General features: G+C 37.9%; 2 protein-coding genes across 2 annotated transcripts in view; one reads left to right on the top strand and one right to left on the bottom strand.

The window, feature by feature from the left end:
• LOC115269374 (carbonic anhydrase 1-like) overlaps positions 1-11,640 on the bottom strand; it is a 35,789-nt gene extending 24,149 nt beyond the window's left edge. The window contains exon 1 of the mRNA XM_029878046.2: positions 11,220-11,640. Coding sequence (XP_029733906.2) covers positions 11,220-11,250 — 31 coding nt within the window. The 5' untranslated portion in view covers positions 11,251-11,640. The remainder of the gene's footprint in view (positions 1-11,219) is intronic.
• LOC115269373 (fragile X messenger ribonucleoprotein 1 homolog) overlaps positions 1-25,226 on the top strand; it is a 161,741-nt gene that overhangs the window by 71,860 nt on the left and 64,655 nt on the right. The window lies entirely within an intron of this gene.

Genomic DNA, 25,226 nt, shown 5'->3' on the forward strand with positions numbered 1-25,226 from the left:
TGCGCGCGAAAGAGTGAGCCACACTCGATCCAAGGCGGACGAGCAAGAGCACTCACTAGCGCTTGGTCTACCTACCACCCAAAACAAGAGAAACTGGCTTCTTGGTGTGGTGAAAAATGTTCCTATCCCCAGTGTGGTCGATAAACTGACGCCGCAGTGAATCGCTACGGTGAAATGCCATCTCTGGGCCCAGGATTCCAGAGGACATGGAGTGACATTACCATTCTTATCAAAGTCACTCCCAACGAAGCGATATATTATTCTCCCTTTTCACAGAACGGTTGGTACGAGATGTCCCCGTTTGCTGATTCCAAAAAAACAACAAAAATGCTGCACAGTAGGCCTGGCCTGGCTTGTAATGCATCTCTGATGTACTGCACCCATTAATAATGACAAGAAAAATGATAGGAGTAGTCGATCCTATCATTTTCCAGGATTCTTTCAATGAATGGCTGTGTATGTGTAGACTAGACTAGACTAGACTTGAATCTTTGAACGGATTCCTGAAAGATCCTTGGGATAATTGAAGAATCCCGGAAGAAAGGTTTCTATAAATCCCAGGAAAAGTTTATGATGTAACTCCAAGAGGAATATCCGATGATCTTTTGGGAGGAGCTCCTAAAAGAATCTACTCCTAAGAATTTTCTAGTGGCCTGGAAGAATCTCAGAGAAATTCCTGAAAAAGCCCTAGAGGAATTTACAGAGGACCTCCAACAAACATTTCAGAAAGCCTTTCTACAAAAAAATCTTTATTTCTGAAGGAATCGATAGAGGAATTTTGGGATGAACACCTGGAGGTTTGGAGAACTTCCAGTAAGATTTTTTTTGAGGAATTACTTCAACTGGAGCAATCTTTAAGGACAGACTTGTTAGAATCCTAAAATGGCCGCCACAATGGCCGACTTTGGCATCTACTCACGATTTTAAGCGCACAAATCGTTTCGTTAACAAAACCAGCGTACCTGAGCTTCTTATTTTAAGCTTATTACAAGTGAGCAAGAACATAATAATAAAAGGCACTGCTTCCTTCTCGAGATTTGTGCATCTGTAGCTCTGATACTCTGAGCACAGTTGAAGCGGGATTGCAAGACGTTGGTTCTTAATCTAGATTTGAACTACTGGCGGCAACAGCTCTAGCAATTCACACAACAGCCAATTTTATGCTAAAGGGTAGTACGCACCTGATAAGTACTGTGGAAAAAGATAGGCCAAGAAACGGTCAAGAAATGATTTCACTGTTAAAATTTCTTGAGCGGTCCGCAGCTGGAAAGAAATGAAAATTGTGTAACGCTCGTAACGCCTGCCGGGCAAATCAAATGGAGCTGTCACTTTTCCTGGCAAAAAAATATTCCGTTCAATTATTCCTCAAGGAAAAGTGACATTTCTTCCCATACTAATCAGATGTCAAAATTCCTTTGGTAATTAGAGGGATTTTTTCTGGAGTGCTTTTCTTACCAGGTGCGTACTAGACTTTAGCAGTGAAATCTCAACTTAGAATATTTGGAATAGGGTTCTTTAGGGGTATCCAGATTGTTTCATAATCGGATTCTCCGCCCAAAAATTAGTCGAAATCTAAAATTTCATAATTTTCGGAGTCTATTTTTAAAATCCTTGTTTGTATGGGGAAATTTTTTTGTTCGGGTCGAACTGTCATTTTATCATTTGAACTGTCATTCTATCCTCAAAATTTAAACCTTTTTTGTTAATTTAACCATCAAAACAAAGGTATTGGAATCTAATAAAATCACGTTATACTTAGAAAAATGAGCTCTTTCGATTAGGGTATAGAAAATAACAATATTTTGTTTACTACACAACCCAATTCTTCAGGAATTTGGAAACTAAATTTGGAATTTTTCATCACCCAAGAGTAAACAAAGCAACCACTAGCGCAGTCTGTCGGTCAACACTGGAAGATCACCCCGGACGTATTCACTTATTGTGTGTTAAACAATGCGTGAGCTGTACGAGTGCGCCAGAAATGTGCTTCCTCTGGGGGGAAAAGGGTGAAATCACAGTAGGGTTTGGGTACTAGTAGTGGACCCCCTAAGCCATCGAAATTTACTTCTGCTGCTTTTTAGCTATGTTAAGGCAGTGGATTGTTCCGAAGTGGATTTTTTTAATAAGTTTCACGTCCCCTCTTTATGTTACGAACGTCAAACATACAACATTATTATATTTTTCTAGTGACATACGCATTTGAAAATACGCATCGATGTTGCCTATAATGGACACCACCGGGGTCAATTATAGGATTATTTACAAATATCTCGGTGCCTATAGTGGACCCCCCATTTGATTTCCATGTTAGCTGTCACGCCGCCGACGGTGCCTATAGTGGACCCTCCCTGAGTGTGCGCATAATGGACCCTTTTGAGTGTTTACATTCATTAAATAGTTAAAATAACTGAGTGTTGCGGCCACTGGGTTATTTGTTTGCTAGGAACTGCTGTGTAGCAATGTAATTGATGTTCCCCCGGTGGAAGTTGCCTGGAAATAGTTGATTTGGGCATTTATATTTGAATTTTTCTGAAGGGGGTCCACTATAGGCGCAGGGTCCACTACTAGCACACAACCCCTAATTTTTCAATTGTTTTTTTTCTATAAAAAAAAAACGTTTTCTTCAATGCTTTTTAAGTCAATACTACCGGGTGATCGTTGATCGCTTATTACTACCAGGTGATGAATTTCGAAATGGTTCAAAATTAAGATTACAATTCGACTAGTTCAAAGTATGATTTCTTACCCTAGGTAGTTTTTTTAAGCTCCATTACGTCAAGCTTGACTTTCAACGTCAAACTAGAGATGTTTTCCACTTCATTGTTTTCGAGTTTGCTCTTTATTGAAGTTGGGAAAAAAACCTGTTGTGATGAGAATATCATGTTTGGTCGTCTAGTATAATAAATATAATAAAAGTGGATTTTTTTTCAACAACCTTAGGAGCTTATTGCTGTAAACAAAAGTTACAAAGCTCATTGCTTACAGCTCAAGAAGAGGAAGGGTGCATCGCTCCGCCAGGAGCATCGTCTGATTATATCGTCGGTTTCCTGCAATAGGGGCACAACTCAAAAAATGTGAATTTTCAGTATGAGCGTTTGAAAATTGACAATCTTGAAGCACCTCCTGCAAGTTCACTTATTTCTCTCATCATTTGACAAAAGTAAACGAATTTTGATTATTGTATCATGGGAAGGGACTGAAGGACTATCTGTTTCATGAATTTTGGATTACTATTTTTCAACGACTATTGAAAAAAATGACTGATTTTGAGTTGTGCCTTTATTGCGGAAAATGCCCAAATCTCGCGTTTCTCAATGAATTTCGGAACGGGTCTTTGTGAGATGATAGTTTACATAGTTTATCATCATTTGCAATCAAAATCTAAAAAATGACAAATTTTGAGTTGTGCCCCTATTGCAGGAAACCGACGATATATCGACAATGATTTTACATGAGATGACTACTGGATGCAGTTGTGGGTGTGATTTATTGGAATGCACCAAAGCTCCGCCTGCTAAGTTATCGCTGCTACTCGTACAATCTATTGTGGCTTATTAACTGACACTATCTGATTTATGATTGCCTTTGACCTTGATTTCGAGCGAGCGTAGTTCAATGGATGCTTTTTGTTCTTCATACCAGATACCACTCCACTCGAATGCCGCATCGAAACACGCTAAAACGGGCTCACACAGTATAGTGCTTTGTTCCAGTTGAGACGTTAGCCAAGGAGAAGAAGAATCTATATTGAGCATTACCATTACTTCGTTAAAAAATGCATTTTGAGCAGAAGCTGTTTTAATAAGTACAATACTGCGTCATTGCCGTACACAGAATTGTGCGAATCAATTTTACCATGTCGTTGGAATTTCACCCATGTATGTAAAACAAAAAACAAGATCCTGTCGGAAGGATGATGTGCAAATCACTTTGATTAGATAGCGGTGTGTATATTGTCTGACGTAAATAAAAAAAAATGTCGCGTGGTACCCCACCTACGTTCAATTGCCCTTATCGATGACTGATGATCACAGGATTGCCCGCGTCCAGCCTTACGGGAATGTTCCATGAGTCGCAAAAAATATAGCTAGCGCCTCTACAACAATCATCACTCAATCACCTTAGAGCTATAGCATTATTTTGTTGCACCAACCGGCGATGGAGACGCGTGGTACTTAGTATGTCATGTGATGGTTGCGTTGTCGCGCAGCACACACCGAACGCAAAGCCAACCACGATCTGATAGCGCCGCGTTGCGGGCATTCCACAGACTGCAATTCATCACAGGCAGTAATCCCCAAAATAACCATGGCCGCATAAAAGTGCAACCCCCAATCAAAGAATGGACCCACTCGCACATTCGACGAGCACCCAGACAATTTGTCGCGTGTTCGTTATTTATGTCACATCTGTCCAATTGGGCTTGATTGGACAAGTTGCGTTTAGCTCAGTACTGATGATTTTTTTTGCTTACACATACCGTGACAATTGTTATGGTGGAGAATGCAGTAAGTGAAGTTTAATTGAACAAAATTTATAAAAAAGGACATCTTTAACCTTGACATTTAACTTTGAAAGGCTACTCTACGCCCATTGCAATTTCTCTGTTATGTTTCAACCAATTCAGTTGATTTAACCCCCTTTATAGGAGCTGTTTTTTTTAGGGAAAGTTATTTTTTTCGTACATTTTTTAAAATCAAAATCTATGCTTTTCATAGCTGTAATCCTCATTTTATATACGAATTGTTAGTTAAACAAGCATTTATGCCGATTAAGATCGCAACAGGCTAAATAGCACACTCACTATGGCCAAATCATTCGGCTGGCAATAACTGATGCTTCTATCAAACGTATGTTCGTTTATCTCTTAGGCATTATTGAGACATTTTTTATATCTAGAACCCACATTTTTGGTAGTTTGTCGAGAGTAGGACAGGAGAGGGGGTCAAAAAATGACGATTTTGACGTTACGTAATAAATGGACGCTTTTTTTTTCGTCTGTATTAACGAGATTTTTAACCCTAGGCTAGTTCATCTCGCTAAATGGACGCTGCCTAATAAACAAATTGATGGTAACTCCCCTACTTTGGTCCGAAAAGCAATACTGAGCAAGGTACATACATGAATGTTGTTAGTATCTGATCTTCGAAATACACCGTAACCACGTAAATGTTAACGCTAACGCAAGGTATCTGCTACCTTAAAGTATTTCAGGCGTACACAATTGCCAAATCATCTCACGTGAGAACCCTCTTTGATATATTTTTAAAGAATGTATAAAACATTAATACTTCAATTTGAATAAGTTTTGTTATAAGATTTTTGTTATTTAATTTAAAAAAAAAATCGGCTAATCGTATGTTCGCAAGCTTACTATTTTTCTTTTATTTTTCGTCCAAAAATTACATTTTGAATCTATGACATTTGATCGCATGCCATTTGGTCGAATGACGTTTAGTGGAATGACATTTGGTCGAAAACCATTTTATCGAAGAGGTAGTATATGAGATTTAGTCGAATGGACAATGCTTCGATTGGATAAAAAATATAAGGCATTTACTGATGAACAAAAAAATACACTCGTAAAAATGCTTTGACATCCATGTGCATAACAGAAACATTTGCTCGATGAACAAATTGAGATTTGAATTATGAAAAAAAATCTACGTACTCCGGCGAGACTCGAACTCACGACTCCCAATTTGCTAGACGGGTGCTTCTATTCCTTCAAGCTACGGAGTTACTCGACTGTCTCCGTCGTTAGTAGGCGTAGAACTGAGCTCGATTCCACAGTTGCACATGGTTTTGCTTCTTTTCACAATCCAAATCTCCTTCTCCTTCGATTAGATGAACATCTAACTCATACACTGTTGTGCACATGTATGTCAAAGCGGGAGAGGAAATTAGTTTTAATTGTCATGAGCTTCGGGCATGTTCATCGGCATATGTTTCTTTCATCAGTGTAATTTCGTGGCTTGGTTAACCAAATCAAAATTAAGAAATTGACATTTGTAAGGTGCTACGGTCACCCTTACCGTGATAGGTCGGCCGAGGACTGACTCGTCGAGAGGTCTCCGCGCTGTAGAGCATTTACACATGGATGGAATCATAGGGTCGAAGTCAAATTGACTTCTTCAGATATCAATGACGAATGTTGCAGAAGACTGTAACTCGTTTGAACTCACTAGACAGAAGTGATTGATTATTATTCATCCATGCATGCTTAAACAGAAGTCTAAAGCTCGATAAACACACAATCATAGTATGCGTGTTACCTTCTTGCGCGCCTTGTAGGACATCATGTGAGAAGATGCGCATGTGGGTAAGAATTTGTTCAATATATATATTTTTTTTTCGATTGTCGAAATAAGTTCTAGTCTACGGGAACATTTATCATTGAGATCTGGAGAATTCAATTTAACATTGACAGTATGACCATTCAAATGTAAATGCTCTACAGCGCGGAGAAAGTTATTTGAAAATTCTTCATAGTAATTTCCATGTAGACCTATTTTGCTTTTGGGCCACCATTAAATCACCACCGAAATGGCTGAAAATTTGACAGGACTCTAGTTTTGCACCAAGGATTGTAATGAATACATATATAGAAGCTTTGAATTTTCAACATGTTCGAAATCTGACCTGCCATAATGTACACTCAGTCTACGGTAATCTAAGCTTCCCAGATTAATTGAAAACTTTTCTTATGGGAAAACATCGTGGAAGGATTTATTTTTGGAGAACAAAATAACCAAACTATGAGCTTTCATATCCCGCAAAACTTGGACGAAAATCGCAAAGACCCTAGACGCATGTGAAAAAAAAGTTATCCCGTACAGACCATTCGAGGATGTGTTACATTTAACATGACTTAGCTTTTGCACTGTGTTGTGTATCGATTGCGCTACATACCATCTAACAGAGAGCTTTCTACGCTCTTAAGAGTGCCGAAAAATAGTACTTTTCACACTTGCATTAGTTGTGAAAAGTAGCCCATTTCAGCACACTTCAGACAATTGAAAAGTGGATGTTTTTACAACGTAATTGCAAAATAGTAGTTTACACAACAAGGTGCAGAATGAACTTTTTTTTTTATCTGTATCGGGAGTGGGATTCGATCCCAGATCCTCGGCGTGATAGTCAAGTGCAGTGCTGGGAATGGTAACAGTAGTTTGCTTGAATTTGATGATTGTAGCGGTGTCTTTTCATATGCTGTAGTAATTTGTTTGTATCAATATAGTAGGCGTTCTAATAAATCGTTACAGTAGCAGCTACAGAGCGGGAGCTTCAAATGAGTTTCATTGAAATTCGTTTGTCGTGCAAAACAGATTCACTCGTTGTGGGCTCAATACTTGGGGCGTTTCGAAAGTTGGGTATGGGCGAGCCAATTAAAAAGCATTCGAATCTCAAAAATCGAGGCCGAACTGACTTTGACGTCTGACTGCTGTCATCGATGATCCTAATTCTATGTACAGCAGGTTTGTGCAATTATGAGTGTGTTTCTGATCTAATCACAAATTCCCACAGTACTGGAGTGTTTTATTATGGCCATTGTGTTCGATGCTCCGTACTCTCCAAGGATCAGTTTCGGATAGTTCGTCTGATTAGGATTAGACTACCCCATTTCGTTTCTACCGTTCTTTAAGCGGCCATTTCCCCGATTTCTCGTTCAATTCTGTCAACGAATGCCCTCCCGTCACTCTATCAAGGCGTTGCTCATCCAGTTGTCTCGTTCCCAGTAACTCGACCGCTTCCTTCTGCGAAGACCAACACAAACCGTCACCATGGTCAGCACAGCAAAGCCCCATTTGTACCGAAGCCTTGTCCCTGAATACCTCGTTGTATGTGCACAAACTCCCATTTGAACAGCTGTAGGGGCCTACAGGAGCGAGCTACAGTAGCAACATACGGTTGCTAATGAATTTCAACAAACTAGGCTACGGTAGCGGATGGTTTTGCAGTTGTATCCATGGGTAGCTGTGATTTGCGTAGTTTGGACTCCGCAGAATGATCTTCGCGAATTTTCCCAGCACTGGTCAAGTGTTCTAACCATCACACCAGGTCCGCTCCACCAGAATGAACATTTTTACAGCACGAGTCGTACATTTACACTCCCGATCAAAAGTTTGGGGTCACCCCCTCAAAAACATGTCATTTTTTAGGCCCATATCTCCGCCAATTTGCGTCCGATTTCAAAACCCTAGGTTTTATTCAAAAGATAATAGGCCAAAGAAACTTTGAACATGATTTAAAAGAAACTTTTTCAAAAAATTGTGTATGTAAACTTAACACAAAGTTGCCAAATTTTCTAAAAAATGGATATAAACTTACGGCAGTGTCGCTGGAAATTGGGTCGACCAAGTTTTAAGGTGAGAGCGGTAATAGAGCCCATTTTATATTAGCTTTCAACTGCTTTTTACAGAACTTAGCTAAAAAATCTAGAAAAAAGTTATTAAGTAAATTTACTCTTCATGTCATCGACCAAAAGTTTGGGGTCACTTTAGTAAAATATGGAAAAGTGATTTGGTGATATCTTCGTCATCTATAGTTCAATTTTAATTCGTTTTGGCTCGTTTCAAAGATAATTAACTAAATTTACGTTTGATGTCGTTAACTTAACGTATTTAACGATTTTTGTATATAAAAATGTTATGTAAAGTTAACACATTTCACCACACTTCAAAAAATGAGTATGTAAATTTCAACAAATATGTGTGGTTCAATGTCCATGCAATAAGTATCATTCATTTTGTTTCAAATAAGCCAAGAAGAATTATAATTGAATGAAAGATGACAAAGATATCAACAAATCACTTTTCCATGTTTTACGATAGTGACCCCAAACTTTTGGTCGATGACATGAAGAGTTAATCCTCTAATACCCAAATTTTTGATTTTGATCTAAATATCATTTTTCGTCATCTAAAATCGATTTAAACATGTTTTGGAAGATGATTCTTTTTAATTCTCGATTTCGTGAATTTCAGTTTTTGATTTTTCTAATTTTTATTTTTGAACATCCCCACACATTTATATTTTTCCTGGAAGCCAATTTGGAGAACGGATTTTTTGAGATGAAAACATTTTGAGATTTTATGATTATTGTTGAAATATTATTATTTAAATTTTTTTTCACAGAAAATTTTATTTTTCGTGTAATTTTAAGGAAAATAATTTTGGAGTGTATTCGATTCCCTTAAACTATTAAACAAGGAAAGAATGATTTGGGAAAAATTTAAAATATGTTAATTGTAGCGATTCAATACAAAATAAACAATGACTTCTAAAAGGTGACTAAAACATCAATTTTTCAATGATTTTTTAAAAATGTAAATCCGCTTTAAAATGCACCAAAAACCATTTTGAGATATACAGAACAATCCTAAATATCAGCTAAAAATGTAAAAAAAATGATTTTCCACGAAACAAAAATTACAAAAATGCTCAAACTATACCCCGTCTAAAGGCGGAATTGGGTATTAGAGGGTTAATTTACTTAATAACTTTTTCTCTAGATTTTTTTAGCTAAGTTCTGTAAGCTAAGTTCTGTAAGCTAATAAAAAATGTGTTATATTACCGCTCTTATCTTAAAATTTGGTCGACCCAATTTCCAGCGACACTGCCGTAAGTTTATATCCATTTTTTAGAAAATTTGGCAACTTTGGGTTAAGTTTACATACAATTTTTTTTGAAAAGGTTTCTTTTAAATCATGTTCAAAGTTTCTTTGACTTATTATCTTTTGAATGAGACCTAGGGTTTTGAAATCGGACGCAAATTGGCGAAAATATGGGCCTAAAAAATGACATGTTTTTGAGGGGGTGGCCCCAAACTTTTGATCGGGAGTGTATATACGACGAGTGCTGTGAAAATCGAGTTCTGCACCGAGTTGCGTACAACGTTTTTTTTTTGCAATTTCATAAATTACCACTGGAGGATAGTTTCTAACAAAACTTATTCATCAAACTGCATACTGATGTTCATAGCCATGTTTAAGAAAGTCTGATCATAGCAGGTTATACTGTGTAGTTGTCACAATTTTTCAAAACTTCGTCCAGAAAGCATCAAGAAGTTGATCAAAACTGAAAACAGTGCTGTAATGGTTCATTACACAACGCAAATCAGTGCTGTAATGAACCATCACAGCACTGCTAATTTGGTGTGGGAAAGTAGGCCTTTTCCTGTCAAATTTGCGTGAGGTAAAACAGCCTATTACGATGAGAAATTGCAAAAAAGTAATTTAATGAAAATGCGCAATTTACAATTTGATTAATTTTCACATGTTTGTTGATTACTCGGTTTTGCAAATCTCGGCGAATAAACATATTCCAATTAAGTGTTGAATACATATATACCACCCTATAGAGAACATTATACCGTGTTCAACAACGCGTACCGTTAGTAATGCCCCTATACAAGAATAATACTGAAACGACTTAAATATTGACAAAAATAATGATTGTAATGAGATAAATATAAGGAATGTTGCACACAGCAAAAAGTAAACGAATGAGTAGAAGTGATAAAAAATAAGAAGAACAAAAGTTAACATTAGAAAAATGTGAAGAGAAGAAAAACACTAGAAGAAATTATAGAGAGAGAAGAAAGGAAGAACAAGAATGAAGACAAGTAGGCAAGCAGCATGTGAAATATGTAATGAAGGACCAGAATGTAAAAAAAAGAATCACATATTGCTAATCAATATTTCGTTTTTCTGTAAAAAGATGTCCGTTTGACCATGTTTTGTTTCAATTCATGGTGTTTCATGTAGGCAGTTCAATAATTATTGTCCGATGATTTATGACAAAGGGTATTTATACTGTCGTCACAAAGTATAGTCAGCAAATCAGTACGTAAACTACGTTTCAGTAAACCCGATCAATCAAAATCGGCACCGTCACTTAACATGCATTCAGAGCCTCTGATAAGCCATCCTCGGCGTTCGATAGCTTCTTTGATCATCAACGTTGTCCAATTAGTCATGGCTTCCGACGACCACGACAAACTATGGATAGGTATCAGAAAGATTTGGTAGCGCAGCTGTTTGTACCCAAGTCTCTAGAACGTTTCCTTCCGGTAGTTCCCATCAGTTTGACGAAGGATTGTAAAACACGCTCCTTATCCAATCACAATCAATTATCACCGTCGTTTGGGAAACAATTGAAGAGGCGATATCGCCGCCCGCACCACCATAATTCAAAATAATGCCACTCGCACTCACCAATCAAACCGATCAGCCAATTGGACGTCATTGTCGGATTTTCAAGGATTAAAAATAGCGGCCCTTCGCTGGCGTGGCGTCGTGTTATCGCCTTATCACACTGCCGTTCAATTCCCCAAATAGGTGTTCCACACGATTATCTCACTTTGATTTGCCTACGCCACAATCGATTCGGAATCGAATCCACTAATCTGTTGCGTTTCAAATTTTAACCGTCTTTTTCTTCACGTTGGTATTTGATACTAGTATCCTTGTTCGCCGATTAGGCTGTCCACCCCCGACGATCGTTCCCGACGGACTAACTCTGGCCGGGTCGTGACAGGTGCCTTTTTATAATGCGTTTCCCAGAAGATAGTCTAGTCGTCGTCAGTCAGCCAGGAGCATGACGGACGACGACGATGACGACGCCGCCCGCGACGACGATAATGATGGATTGACTCTAAGACTACGACGACGACGACTACGGGACTGCGCTCAGCTTCACCGCGACCATCTGACTGCGTATGGTGGTACATGGTATAACGAACGTGCGAGGGAGCAACTGATTATGCCAGCAGGCGCGCGCAATTCGGGATGCGAGAGTGTTCTGCTGAACGACCGGGAGGAGCATGCGAGCGAGTGTGTGATTACCCCAGCCTCAGCTAGCGTTATCACAAGCGCTCAATGGTGCGGTGATAGGAGGCAGGTTTATCCCCCGCTTGGCTGCAACTGCAGCCTGCAGCTGCATATCCTGGCGATGATACTTCAGAAAGTAGATCTCTGCTCTCGAGTGCTGCTCTAGTCAGGAAAAAAGGTGAAAGCGTGAAAGTGTTCGCTGCCTGAGGTTGAATGGGAAGTTTCTGCTAAATTACAACATTTCAACTGGGGAGTATACTTTCTTGATACTTGATGGACTACAACTCGTAGTGGTGAGTCTACACCGAATGAAACATTCACCTTCACTGCTCTCGGTCCTGGGCCATTCGCTTCCTGTTACCCTTAATGTTAAGCGTCTTTAGGTCTTCCTAAACTGCAAAAACCCAACGTGTGAGTGGTCTTCCACGATGCCGACGGCCACTTTCTGGTTCTCTGCTCAACATGGGTTTAGTTTGTAGTCCCTCCGGCATACGTGCTACGTGCCCAGCCCACCGCAGCCTGCCGTGTTTTATTCGCTTCACTAACTTGGTACAACTCCTAGTTCGTGTGAATCCGCCAGATGCCGTCCCCCAGTTTACCTCCGAGTATTGTTCGCAGAACTTTACGCTCGATGAATCCGAAGGCTCTTCGATCAACTTCTCTCTACGTCCACGATTCATGACCGTATAAAGCGACCGGAAGAATCAGAATTTTGTACAACGTGAGTTTTGTCTTTTTTTCCGGTAGCCTACAGTATTTCAGCTGGTTTTGCAGATAGGAAAAGACCCGATTGGCAGTCGCATTCTGCCTTCTCATCTCGCGGGTAACGTCATTATCTAACGTCACTAGAGTACCAAGGGAAGCAAATTCGTCCACAGCATCAAACTTTTCACAACCACCAGCAATTATGTACTTGACTTTGCTGTGTTAATCGCAAGTACAATCCTCGCAGTTTCCCTCTTAATAGGTATGAACGCCTCTTCCACGGCCCGACGGTCGATCCCGATGATGTCGATATCGACCGCGTAGCCCAGGAGCATATGCGACCGCGTGGGCGTGACAATGGTTCCGCTCTTTTCCACACCAGCTTTCCTTTTTGCTCCTTCCAGTGCTGTGTTGAACAGTAAGTTCGAAAGAGCATCGCCAAAGTGACGTAGCAAGGCGGGTGCGGAGAGTGCGGTCCGCACCGGGCTCCCGAATTCAGGGGGCCTCCAAATCAGGGAAGGGTTCTAACACTAGTTTGAATGAAGTTCTTTGAATAGCGATAGTTTCCTATAAGTGTAAGTTCAATACTTCGCATATCTGCTGATAGGTATGTAAGGGCCCTTCGTGATTATCAAGAGTTTTTGGAATGGAGCACACATATGGCTTATTTGAGGTCCTATTATTAAAAATTGTAAATGTACACGCTTTATTCAAGTAGTTTAGTTTTGATGTGTTAGAAACAAAATTGAATGTTACGACAGTTTCGATATGGAAGTAAAACTCATGAGCATTGTGAAAAAGTCCCTGAGATCCTAACCACAGGACCAAATATAGCTGTTGACTTAACTTAAGGTGAGGTGAGATTAACTTCAGAACGTTTCTCATGGAATACTTCAGACATTATTTTGAGCATTGATTTAGAAATTTCCTCAAAAAACTCCTCCTAGCATTTCTTTAGGAATTTCTCAAAAAATCATTAAGGAATCCTTCAGGAATTCCTTCAAGGGATTTTTTTTAGGAATTTCTATAAGCAATCCTTCAGAAATACCTCTTCAAAATTCCTTCATACAGTCCTTTAAGGATTATGTCATGAAGTCATTCAACAAGGATTGAAGGATGAAGGATGAACCTTAAGGAATTTCTTCAAGAGTTCTTTTAGAGACTTTTTCTAGAAGGAATCTTGCAGGAGTTCCTCATGAAAAATATCTTTGATGAATTTCTGAGATCATGCTTGGAGTCATAACTGAATGGATCCTTAGAGGTTTTCTAAAGGAATTTCAGAGAAATTCCCAAAGGAATCCTTGTAGAAATGTTTGCAGGAATTTTAGGAGGAATTTTTGAAGGAATCTTTAAATAATCTTCTAGATGAATTCTAAGATCTATTAAAAAACCTTGTGTTGATTTTAGAGGTATTTTTGATAACATTCTTGGATTACTACAGTACTATGAAGTAGTACTAGAAGTACTAGAAGTACTAGAAGTACTAGAAGTACTAGAAGTCTTATTGGGAGTTACGTGAAGCAAAGGAATTTTTGGAAGAATTAATTACGAAATGCCTAGATTATTTCTCGAAGAAATCCATGGCGGAAACCCCAAAGAATAGGACAGATCGGTGAAGTACTAGATTTGTAGTAATGAGCTGAATTTTAGTATGGTGAGAAGGTCAATTCTCCGTTTCTGCAATGGTGCAAAAAGTGTGGGTATTATGATTCCTTGCCTAATTTGATGCTGTTTGAGCAAAACTTTGGGCAACAGTGTTGTTGTTTTCTTCATTTCTTGCAACATAAACAACATAGTTATCCAAAGTTTTGCTCAAACAGCATCAAATTAGGCAAGGAATCATAATACCCACGCTTTTTGCACCATTTCATTGCAGAAACGGAGAATTGACCTTCTCACCATACTAAAATTTAGCTCATTACTACAAATCTAATACTACACCGAACGTGCTCCATTCCTCTCAAATTCGTTGGTGCAAATCAAAAAACTATTTTCATAAGAATTCCTATAGATTTCCTTGGAGTAATTTCTGCAGGAGGCCTTGGAGAAATTTTTATAAGACCCCCTGAGGAAATTTTGGAGGATTTTTTTGTGGTTGTTTTTTGAAAGAAAGCATTGAGAAATCCCTGAAGAAATCTTTGTAACGCGGCTTGAGAAAAAGATTAAATCTTTATTGCAATTTCTTAAAGCAAGTATCCTACGAATTGTGAAAGAGAACCTAAAAAAATCACCTTAGGGATCTTTAGACATTTCCTACAGCAGTTATTGAAGGATTTTCTGAAGAAATCCCTTCAGGTATAACTGAAAAAATCCTTGAACAAACTCGTAAGAAGTCGTTGTAAGGACTTCAAGAAAAACCCTTTGAGGCATTGTAAAAATAACTCTTGAAGAAAGTTCTAAGAAAATCTTGAAGGAATTCCTGAAGGATTCCTCTGGGAAATTGGTGGAGGGATCATGTGGGGTAGCCCCAAAAGAAATAGTTTGTTGAAATCTTTAAGAATTTTTTTATGGAATTCTTGTAAATGCATATTACTGAAAGAAATCCTTCAGAAACGCTTGGAGTAGATTAGTTTGTTAGAATTTTCATAGAAAATTTTCTGTGGTAATTCTTTTGAGAAATTGTTGGGCAATTCCTTTGGAAACTTCTTCAATGATTTCTCGGCAATGCCTCAGCCATGGCTTTGCAAGCTTCTTCAGATTTTTTTTCTACGGAGATTTCTTTGCAATTTCCGTTTGCAACTTCTCGTTATTTTTTTGACAATTCGTTCGAAAAATCCTCTGGTATACCCATGATCTACCCACACCTTAGAATGGTGCGTTGCGGCGAAAGATCTACCAAATCAAATTTTGATCTTGAAATTTTCCTTCCTAACCCTCTAATACCCAACCCCGCCTTTAGACGGGGTATAGTTTGAGCATTTTTATAATTTTTGTTTCGTGGAAAATCAAAGTTTTTATATTTTTGGCTGAAGTTTAGGACTGTTTTGTATATCTCAAAATGGTTTTTGGTGTATTTTGAAGCGTATTTACATTTTTTTTAAATCATTGAAAATTTGATGTTTTGGTCACCTTTTAGAAGTCATTGATTATTATATATTGAATCGCTACAATTAACATGTTTTAATTTTTTCCTAAATCATGCTATCCTAGTTTAATAGTTTAAGGGAATCGAATACACTCTAAAATTATTTTCCTTAAAATTACACGAAAAATAAAATTTTCTATGAAAAAAATTTAAAATAAACATTTTTCAACAATAATCATAAAATCTCAAAATGTTTTCATCTCAAAAAATCCGTACCCCAAATAGGCTTCCAGGAAAAATATGAAAGTGTGGGGAAGTTTAACCTTCTTCGTGCATTAGCTTGCGCGCACCTCGCTGACCTAGTGCACGTTTAGGGGTCATAATGACCCTAATGCACGAAGAGGGTTAAAAATAAAAATTAGAAAAATCGAAAACTGAAATACACGAAATCAAGAATTAAAAAGAATCATCCTCCAAAACATGTTTAAATCGATTTTAGATGACGAAAAATGATATTTAGATCAAAATCAAAAATTTGGGTATTAGAGGGCTAATGTAATCAGGCAGTAGTTTACAAATACTCCAAGATCAAAGTTTGATGCACTTTTTTGATGTTTGTGTAATATTTTTGTTTCAATTTTGCTGCTAATCAACGTTTTTATTTCAGCAGGAATTAGGTAAATTTATTGTATGATACAAATAATATGGTAAAACTATAATCTGTGGCGAGCGTATCACTAATATGTAGCTTATTCGACGTCAGTGTAATATTATCTAATATTTCAGATTCTCAACCGAAAAATCAATTATTTCAAACAAATGCAGATGACGAGGAAACCAGGACGTATTGGGCAGATAACTAAGCAGTCTAATAATGGTGTGCCTGAACGTTACCTAACCGCATCCTTTGGAGTACCCTTCCACTAACAACACCTAGAACAACACCCATATCCCCCCGACACCTAGGCCTGAGAGGTCGTAGAACTTTCTACATCTTTCTTAGGTGTTCAACTATCCATCCTTTTTTATTCCTCAGCAGTCGCAAGGACGAGGCCAGGACAACTCTAGACTGTTGGAGGATTGCGTCAGTCTTGTCGAGAAGTCAAAGATAAGTCTCCAATCTTTGTGTTTTGGTATCCGAAGGGAAGGAGGCAATCCTCATAACTGTGGTCTAGGGCTCTACTACCTACGAAATTTGTGCGACTTGCTTAATGCTAATGTTTACATTTTCAGTGGTAACCAGGTAAATGATTAAACCCTGACAATTTCTCATACGCTTTTTCGCCAAGGAAAGCACCCCATTAAACCCTATCCAATTTCCAACTCCAGATATCTATGAAGTGGGCCAAGTTCTTGGACATATTCTGAGTAGATATCTAATCAACATTTCCTCCCCATCCCCGCTGATTGTAAGACCTGGCCAGGTGTCGAGAGTTCGTTAAATGAAAGGTTTGTCAAGTCCCAGGCAACTTTTCTGGCGCATTAAACGTCTCTATCGACAGTGTACGGTCGGCTATGCTATGCTATGATATGCTAATTCGTTCGAAAAATCCTCTGGTAATTACTTTGAGAATAACTTCAACACTTATCTTAAATCTTCTTCTTGGAAATTCCTACGGGTAATTCAGTTGGCATTTACTTCGGAAATTCATTCAACGAATTTCCTGTGAGTTACCCCGTAAAAATCTTTCATATTACTTTTGTATCGGAAATTAACTATACATGTTCAGGATGCTCTATCTCGAAACATGTTTGGTCTAATCATTTCGGTTATTCTATCAAATCTTCACAATATAGTCAAGTTTAGAACAGCCTGAAGAAATTGGAATTTTTTTTTCTGTATTAACGAGATTTTTAGCCCTAGGCTAGTTCATCTCGGCTATTTGAAAAATGTTTAACATTATAGAAAATATGGTAGAATGAATACATCTCACAAATAAAAGTTTTGGACAAATTGTTGTTTTTTTTTAATATTTTTCAGCGTTTCAATAATTTGTAGCGAATATAACTTGTACGGGGAAAAACCTGGAAAATATTAATTATTGTTAGCAGTTATGTACACATAACACATAACAAGGAGGAATTCCTGAATCCTTGAAAAGCTTATTGGAGAAATTTTAAAGCATTCCTAGCAAAAATACTTAAAAGATCCTCTGGGGGAATCCCTACAGAATTTCTTAGAGGAATTTGTGTACGAATCTTCGAAAAAATCTTGCAGGAGTAGTAAGTTATATAAATACATGAAGAAATCCTTGCATAAAAGAATTTCTGTGAGATTTCTTGTTCAAATTATTTGTAAAATACCTGGAAGCATCAGTTTAAGAATGAATGAATGAATGAAATCAATTTAAGAAACTCAAAAAAAATACTACAATTAATTCTTAACGAATCTTTAGAGAAATCGCAAGAGAATTTATTGGATGAACTACTTTGGAAAAATTCCTGAAGGAAGTTTGGGAGGGATTTCAAAATGCCTCTTTGAAGGAATTCAAAATTTTGAAAAAAAAAACATGGTAAAATTCCTAAAGCAATCCCTGGAAAAACCCAAAAGAAATCATCGGTAGAATCCTTGGAGAAGTTAATAAATAAATTCAGCAAGGAATGCTTTATCTGATTGATGAAACCTTCGTAGGAGTTCCTAACAAGATCTTTGAAGAAATTCTGAAAGAACCTTTTAATTGCTTTTTTTGAAGAAATAATTAAGAAATTCTTGGAAAAATTCCCGTACGAATTCTTGAAGCGTTTCCTGAAGAATTTCAGATGGATATCTTCTATGAAGTCTTAGCCTTGCATTGATCAGGATGCTTCTAGGCATTTTTAAAGAATTCTTCAAGAAAGTGGCAAAATAGTCTTAGGAGGAATCCTTGGAGTAACTTATGATGGAGTTTTATGATTTGCTAAAATACGGTATCTGTTCCTTTTATTTTTAAGCATGTGCACCCTTCAATGCTGTCTCGCTCTCTCTCACGGGTAATTGGACGTATATTGTGTCCTCTGTTTTGAAATTGTCTCGAAGGAGTGAGGAAGACAGTATAAAATGGTACACAAGCTCATACGCTCCCATTTTTTTAAACGATTTTTTGGAGGAATTTCCGGGAGGAATCAATAATTAATCCTGGAGGAATTCTTGACTGAGATGCGTGCTGGAAACTGCTGGAAAAAAGTTTTCAAATAATTTTGAAGGAGTTTTATCAAAAATCGTGATATAAGTTTTTAGGAGAATTGCCAGAGGAATGCTAGCAAAACTTTCTAAAGGAATCCTTGGGGAAACTACTAGAGTAGACGGATAATGAAGAATTCGTTGGAGGAGTTCCATAAGGATTTTTTAAAGAATTCCTACGGAAATTTCTGTTTTCCTTTTTTTCAATTATTATCTAATGGATTTTTTGGAAATTCCCGGATGAATCTCTCAGTAACCCCTTAGAGAAACTCCTTTTTTTATCTGTATTAACGAGATTTTTAGCCCTGGGCTAGTTCATCTCGGGACCCATGCTTTACTTCCCTTCCGAAGGAAGAACTCACATTTTGTGAGTTTGTCGGGAGTGGGATTCGATCCCAGGTCCTCGGCGTGATAGTCAAGTGTTCTAACCATCCAACCAGATCCGCTCCACAGAAACTCCTTGAAGAATCCTTGCAGCTATTTTCCTGAAAAAAGCATTGCAGTTATTCTTGAAGGAGTCCTTGGATGAATTTCAGAAGGTATTTTTGGAAAAAAAAATCATAAGTAACTCCAAGATGAATGCTTAAAGAAATACCAGAATAAATTCTTAAATTTTCTGAAAGAGTTATGTGAGTGAATAATTGAAGAATCTATGGAGAAATACTTGACTTATGTGGAAAAATCAATACAAGAATATTTGGAGGATCTCCTGAAAGATGCCATGGAGACATCTTTGAAGAAATTCTAGAAGAACTTTTCTGTCTACGGCGGAATTCCAATGTTATTTCTTGGAATAATATCTGATTCCAAAAGAATCATTGGAGAATTTTTTGTAGTGATTTTTCTCGAACTCCTTTGGATGATCTTATAAATGAATCCTCAGAGATATTATTATTAGAATCCTTGGTGGACTTCCTGAACAAATATTTCGAGAAATACTCGATGAAGGCTTCGCCAGAATCTTTTTAACCCTCTAATACCAAAATTTTTTATTTTGATCTAAATATCATTTTTCGTCATCTAAAATCGATTTAAACATGTTTTGGAAGATGATTCTTTTTAATTCTCGATTTCGTGAATTTCAGTTTTTGATTTTTCTAATTTTTATTTTTGAACATCACCATACTTTTATATTTTTCCTGGAAGCCAATTTGGGGAACGGATTTTTTGAGATGAAAACATTTTGAGATTTTATGACTATTATTGAAATATAATTATTTTAAATTTTTTTCACAGAAAATTTTATTTTCCGTGTAATTTTAAGGAAAATAATTTTAGAGTGTATTCAATTCCCTTAAACTATTAAACAAGGATAGAATGATTTGGGAAAAATTTAAAATATGTTAATTGTAGCGATTCAATACAAAATAAACAATGACTTCTAAAAGGTGACTAAAACATCAATTTTTCAACGATTTTTAAAAAATGTAAATACGCTTTAAAATACACTAAAAACCATTTTGAGATATACAAAACAGTCCTAAATATCAGCCAAAAATATAAAAAATTTGATATTCCACGAAACAAAAATTACAAAAATGCTCAAACTATACCCCGTCTAAAGGCGGGATTGGGTATTAGAGGGTTAAGTGCTCTGAAGTACTTTAGTTAACATCCTCGAAGGCAACACTGTAAGAATTTCTGGAGGATTGCTTGGAGAAACACTGAATGACATCCTTGCATTAACCACTTAAAAGATTCTTGAAGACAAATTATTATCCAAGAAAGACTTCTTAACGAAAACATTGAAGCAATTGTTGAAGTAATTCATAAATGATTACTTGGTACAATTTCTAAATAAATTGTTAAATATTTTTTCGACATAATTCTTAGAGAAAAACTTGATTCATTGATGAAACTCCGAGATGTGTCATTGCAGAAATGCCCTAAGAAATTCATAAAGGAATGCAGAAAACAGTTTTTAACCTTCCGCCAGTAAGTTGGCCACCTCCGCCAGCATCACGCCAATGCTGAATACAAAAAGCGAGATTTTTTCAACGTTTTGTATAAAATACAACAGCACGATCATTCGAGAGTAACAAGTAGGGGCCACACATTTGGTTCCGCACCGGGCCCCCAAGTTCCTAGCTACGCCACGCCAACATCCTTTTCCAGTCCGTCTAAGATTACAAAAGATGACGGAATTTCATTCGCAACTCGTACATTTGATTTCGATTTGTCAAGCGTCACACGATTCAGTCTAATCAGCTTCGCCGGAAAGCCATGTTCTACCATAATCTGCCATAAGTCGTTTCTATTAACTGAATCGTACGACACCTTGAAATCAATAAACAAATGATGGGTCTGCAACTTGTACTCGTCCGACATTTATCGAGAATATGCGCCTGATATTCGCCGACTAAGGAATTCACAGTTGGCCTCAGCCTGTTAAATAGGATGCTGGACAAAGCCTAATCGCAAGCTAAGTGGATATCAAAGTAAGGAACTTGCCGAAGTTAAAAGGAGTTTAAAAGAGCAAGTTTTGTGCGATAGATTGTGGAAGAGGCAGACCAATTGAAATATCCAAGTAAGAAACCCTCGACCAAAGTCCCTAACGTCTCCATCAGTAACACGTCATCCATCGGTTTCCAAACCGCCCGCAGGACCCCTTGGTTTCTTGGTGTAGTCCTTGAAGTCCGTGTAGAAAGACCCGAAAGTCATTGCGTGGACCTATCAGCTCCCAGCCAGGCACAGTTCTCGATCACGACAACCCGAGACTGTAGACGTACATAGGACGGAATCCTGACGGTAGAGTGCCACGTGCTCCAGTGCCCTCATACCTGGTATTCGCGAGTGCCGCCATTTTTCCCGGAGCATCGCGGCTTCGTCAAGCTGTAATACGCTGTAAGAGTTGATGACACAGCTGCTACCGTGCCTGAGAAGCTCTGCCAGGGATTCGTCCTTCCCAGCAGCCTTGTTGTTCATCAGCACTCTAATGACTGTCTTGACCTCGTCTAGCGCTGGAGGTTCCATAGCCTGTCTGTAGTCGTCAACTCGAATTATATCTGTCGCTCTTCCATTCCCACCGTTCAACAATACCTCGAAGTGCTCTCTCCTCCTGAGAGCCACCATTGTGTAATCTGTCAGCAAGTTTCCATCGTGATCGTTGTACGTAACATGAGAAAGCGTTATCTTTCTTCGCACGCCATTGGCAGTTTCGTAAAACCTCCGCATATCATTCTGCTTCATACTCTTCCATCCTTGCCAGAGTTTCCCATTGCTCATGTGTACATATATGTGACAGCGAGCCTCGCACCAAATTGTCTCCCAGCTCTTCAAAATCGCAGTGTGCTGCGCTGCTAGGAGGCTCACAAAAATTTGGTGAGTGCGAGCCAGGCACATAGCTCCCGGGGAGCTCGTCTCATGCGCTGCGTGAGCTGTTGGTATCTAAAGTGAAAAACAACTTCTTGGTAACGAAGAACCTCAACAACTTTTTTCCGTACTCAACTCAAGTGTCTGGTTATTGGTCTATAAGATACGACTAGGGACTCTCAATGCAAAGGCTAAGGTGTCAATTCTCGTTCGTTTAGGAAGTTTTTGGCGTGAAATTTTCTAATTTAATCAGTGCATGAGACGAAGCTCATGAGACACATCTTGAGAAAATGAGGCGCACAACTTTCAGTCTCAAAATGTACAGAGCTCCTGGGAGCTCGCTTGTCATATGGCTCCCGTACATGGGACCAGAGATGCCAGATTATTTTCATCAAAAATCTGTATCAATACATATTTTTCTGTATCGCCGTTTTTCAGGGTATAGCAGACACCGAGAGTCCTAGATTGCAAAAGAAACTAACAAAAATGTACTACTTTTTGACGGTTTAAAATTTTTACTAGTTTTTATTTTTCTAAAACATGTGTGAAAATGTACAACTTTTCATATTTTTTTAAAGTTTAAGCAGATATTTATAAAGTTTCCATTGAATTTATTAATGTTTATGCTTTCTGGAGAAATCTGTATCAAACTTCAAAAAGTCTGTATTTTTCTGTACTCTGTATCTTGTCTGTATAGAAGGTGTGTGTGTGCTTTGATTGCATTAATGTCTTGTGCGAATTTGCCTGTCGTATTTCGCGTGAAATTGCAGTGAACCGAACATCGCAATTATTTAATGTACCTTCGAGTTCAAGCTAATGTTAAGCCGCGTCCTACGATATAATTAGCATTCGATTCTGTACAACCGAACGAACGAAATAGTGCAAAAAGTGATCTCAATTTCTTTCTCTCCGGATTCATTGTTATCGAGAACCAATCCGTCTGTGATAATATCTCCGCATTAACACTACAATGAGCCTGTCGTATGGTTGCAATAAATGTTCTTTGCATATCGGTGGTATGACTGAACGAATGGTTTGTGATGGATGTCGCAAAGAATACCACTTGAACTGTATTCAAGTGAACCAGTACCAGCTAAGAGTTTGTGTTGATTTCGCAAATGTGCTGTGGTTGTGTGATGATTGTCTGTCTTCGTTCCGCAAACAACAAACGGCAATATTGTGCCTTGCAAGATAAATCCGCGAAACGCGTTAGTCTTCTTCTTTTCCATCAAGTTGCAAAAATATGACCGCACCACTATGAGCGACCTGATGGTCAGAAATTCTACATGCGGCGCTTACAGTGTATCAAACAATTGTCCGTACAGCAATTTTTTGGTCTAAATAATTTTTCATTTAATTGATTATAACTTTTTTATACGTCAATCAAAGACGCTGAAATTTTAACCAATTATAACCCATATATTAAAGCTCCATTGATAAAATTTTGAGCGAGATCGAATAAGTTTTCTGACAGTTATAGAGCTTTCAGTAAAACTTATAAAATTTTTGAATACATTTTTAAAACATCATATCTCAATATGTACTCGATGAAACTTTTTCAATATTTTTCGTGTTACAGCTTATACCTAAGGCTTTCATATGCTGCTTCGTTTAAGGTTTTATATTCACTACAAAAAATATGAAAAATCTGTATATGTTCAGAGTATCATTTGGAAATTTGTCATATTTTGATCAATAAAAGTGCCAAGTGTTTTCAACTTTTTTAAACTCTCTTAATGATATATTTTTATACAGGACCTACTAAACTACATATGAAGAGTAGGTCCTATGGATTTTTCGTTCAGTGAATGCACTTTTATTGGTGTAAAACGTTTGGCAGATTATATGTGCAAAATATGGTAAATTTTAAAACATCGTCAACTACAAACGCACATTTTTCATATTTTTTGTAGTGAATATAAAACCCCAAACATGGCTGCCTATGAAAGCCTAAGGTTTGAGATGTAACACAAAAAAAATTGAAAAAATTCCATTGAGTACATATTGAGATATGATGTTTTAAAAATGTGTTCAAAAATCTTATAAGTTTTACTAAAAGTTCTATAACTTTCAGAAAACTTATTCGATCTTGCTCAAAATTTTACTAATGGAGCTTTAATATATGATTCATGATTGGTTAAAATTTCAGCGTTTCTGATTGATGCATAAAAAAGTTATTAACATTTGAATGAAAAAGTATTTTGACAAAAAATTGGCTGTACGGACAATTGTTTGATACACTGTATATCAAATCCACATGAGGCTGCGGCGATATGGCCGCGAGGAGATGCACGCGATACAGACGCAATGTGGAAATGGGAAAGATGAAGCCGTATCCCCCTGCAGCATCACTAAACAACATCCCGATTATTAAACACAAAGCCGACGAGGTGATGTGTATGCACATAAGTGAATCAATGTCGCGATAAATATTATTACGATTTCTGGCCACCTGAGTTGCCATTGTGTTAACTTTTGTTTTTATATGAACGGCCTGAAGGCTGCTGCGATGCTGCTGGGTGGATGACAGTTTCTGTTCGATTTTGACATTGCGTCTGTATCGCGGGAATCTCCTCGCGGGCATATCGCCGCCGCCCAATGTGGATTTATTATGAGCGCCGCAATAACAAATGCCTCAACCGTGCGAAGTGATGCCGAACATGTGAGCCATATTGAACATACTGTCAGCCAACTGCAATCTGAGGTTTCAACACTAAAGCAGAGCTTCGCCGAATTGAAAACGATGAATAGTGGTTCCCAAACGCCAAACAGAAACCACTTCACGATGCCTTCTACTTCTACACCTGAATCAAGCACAAATCATCAGAGAATATCGTCAGTAAACATGAACGAATCTACGCAATTGCTGATGGGTTCAAAAGCTGAACCATCTACTAGGCGTCGAAAGTATTGGATGTTCTTTACGAGAGTAGCCAAGCACGTTACTGTTGATGCCATGAGTAAGATGATTACCGAATCACTGCAAGCAACCGATCCACCCGACGTTATCAAACTAATGCCCCGGTGGAGTAATTACGAGGATCTGCGCTACATCTCTTTCAAGGTTGGTGTGAACTGGAAGCACAAGGAAAGAGCTGTAATGGAATCTACTTGGCCTACTGGATTGTTATTTCGGGAATTCGTGCATCGGGGAACTGGCTACTGGGAACCCTGAAATTGTCTAGAATAC

The sequence above is a fragment of the Aedes albopictus genome, chromosome 1, assembly GCF_035046485.1.
Source record: "Aedes albopictus strain Foshan chromosome 1, AalbF5, whole genome shotgun sequence".
Classification (NCBI taxonomy): domain Eukaryota; kingdom Metazoa; phylum Arthropoda; class Insecta; order Diptera; family Culicidae; genus Aedes; species Aedes albopictus.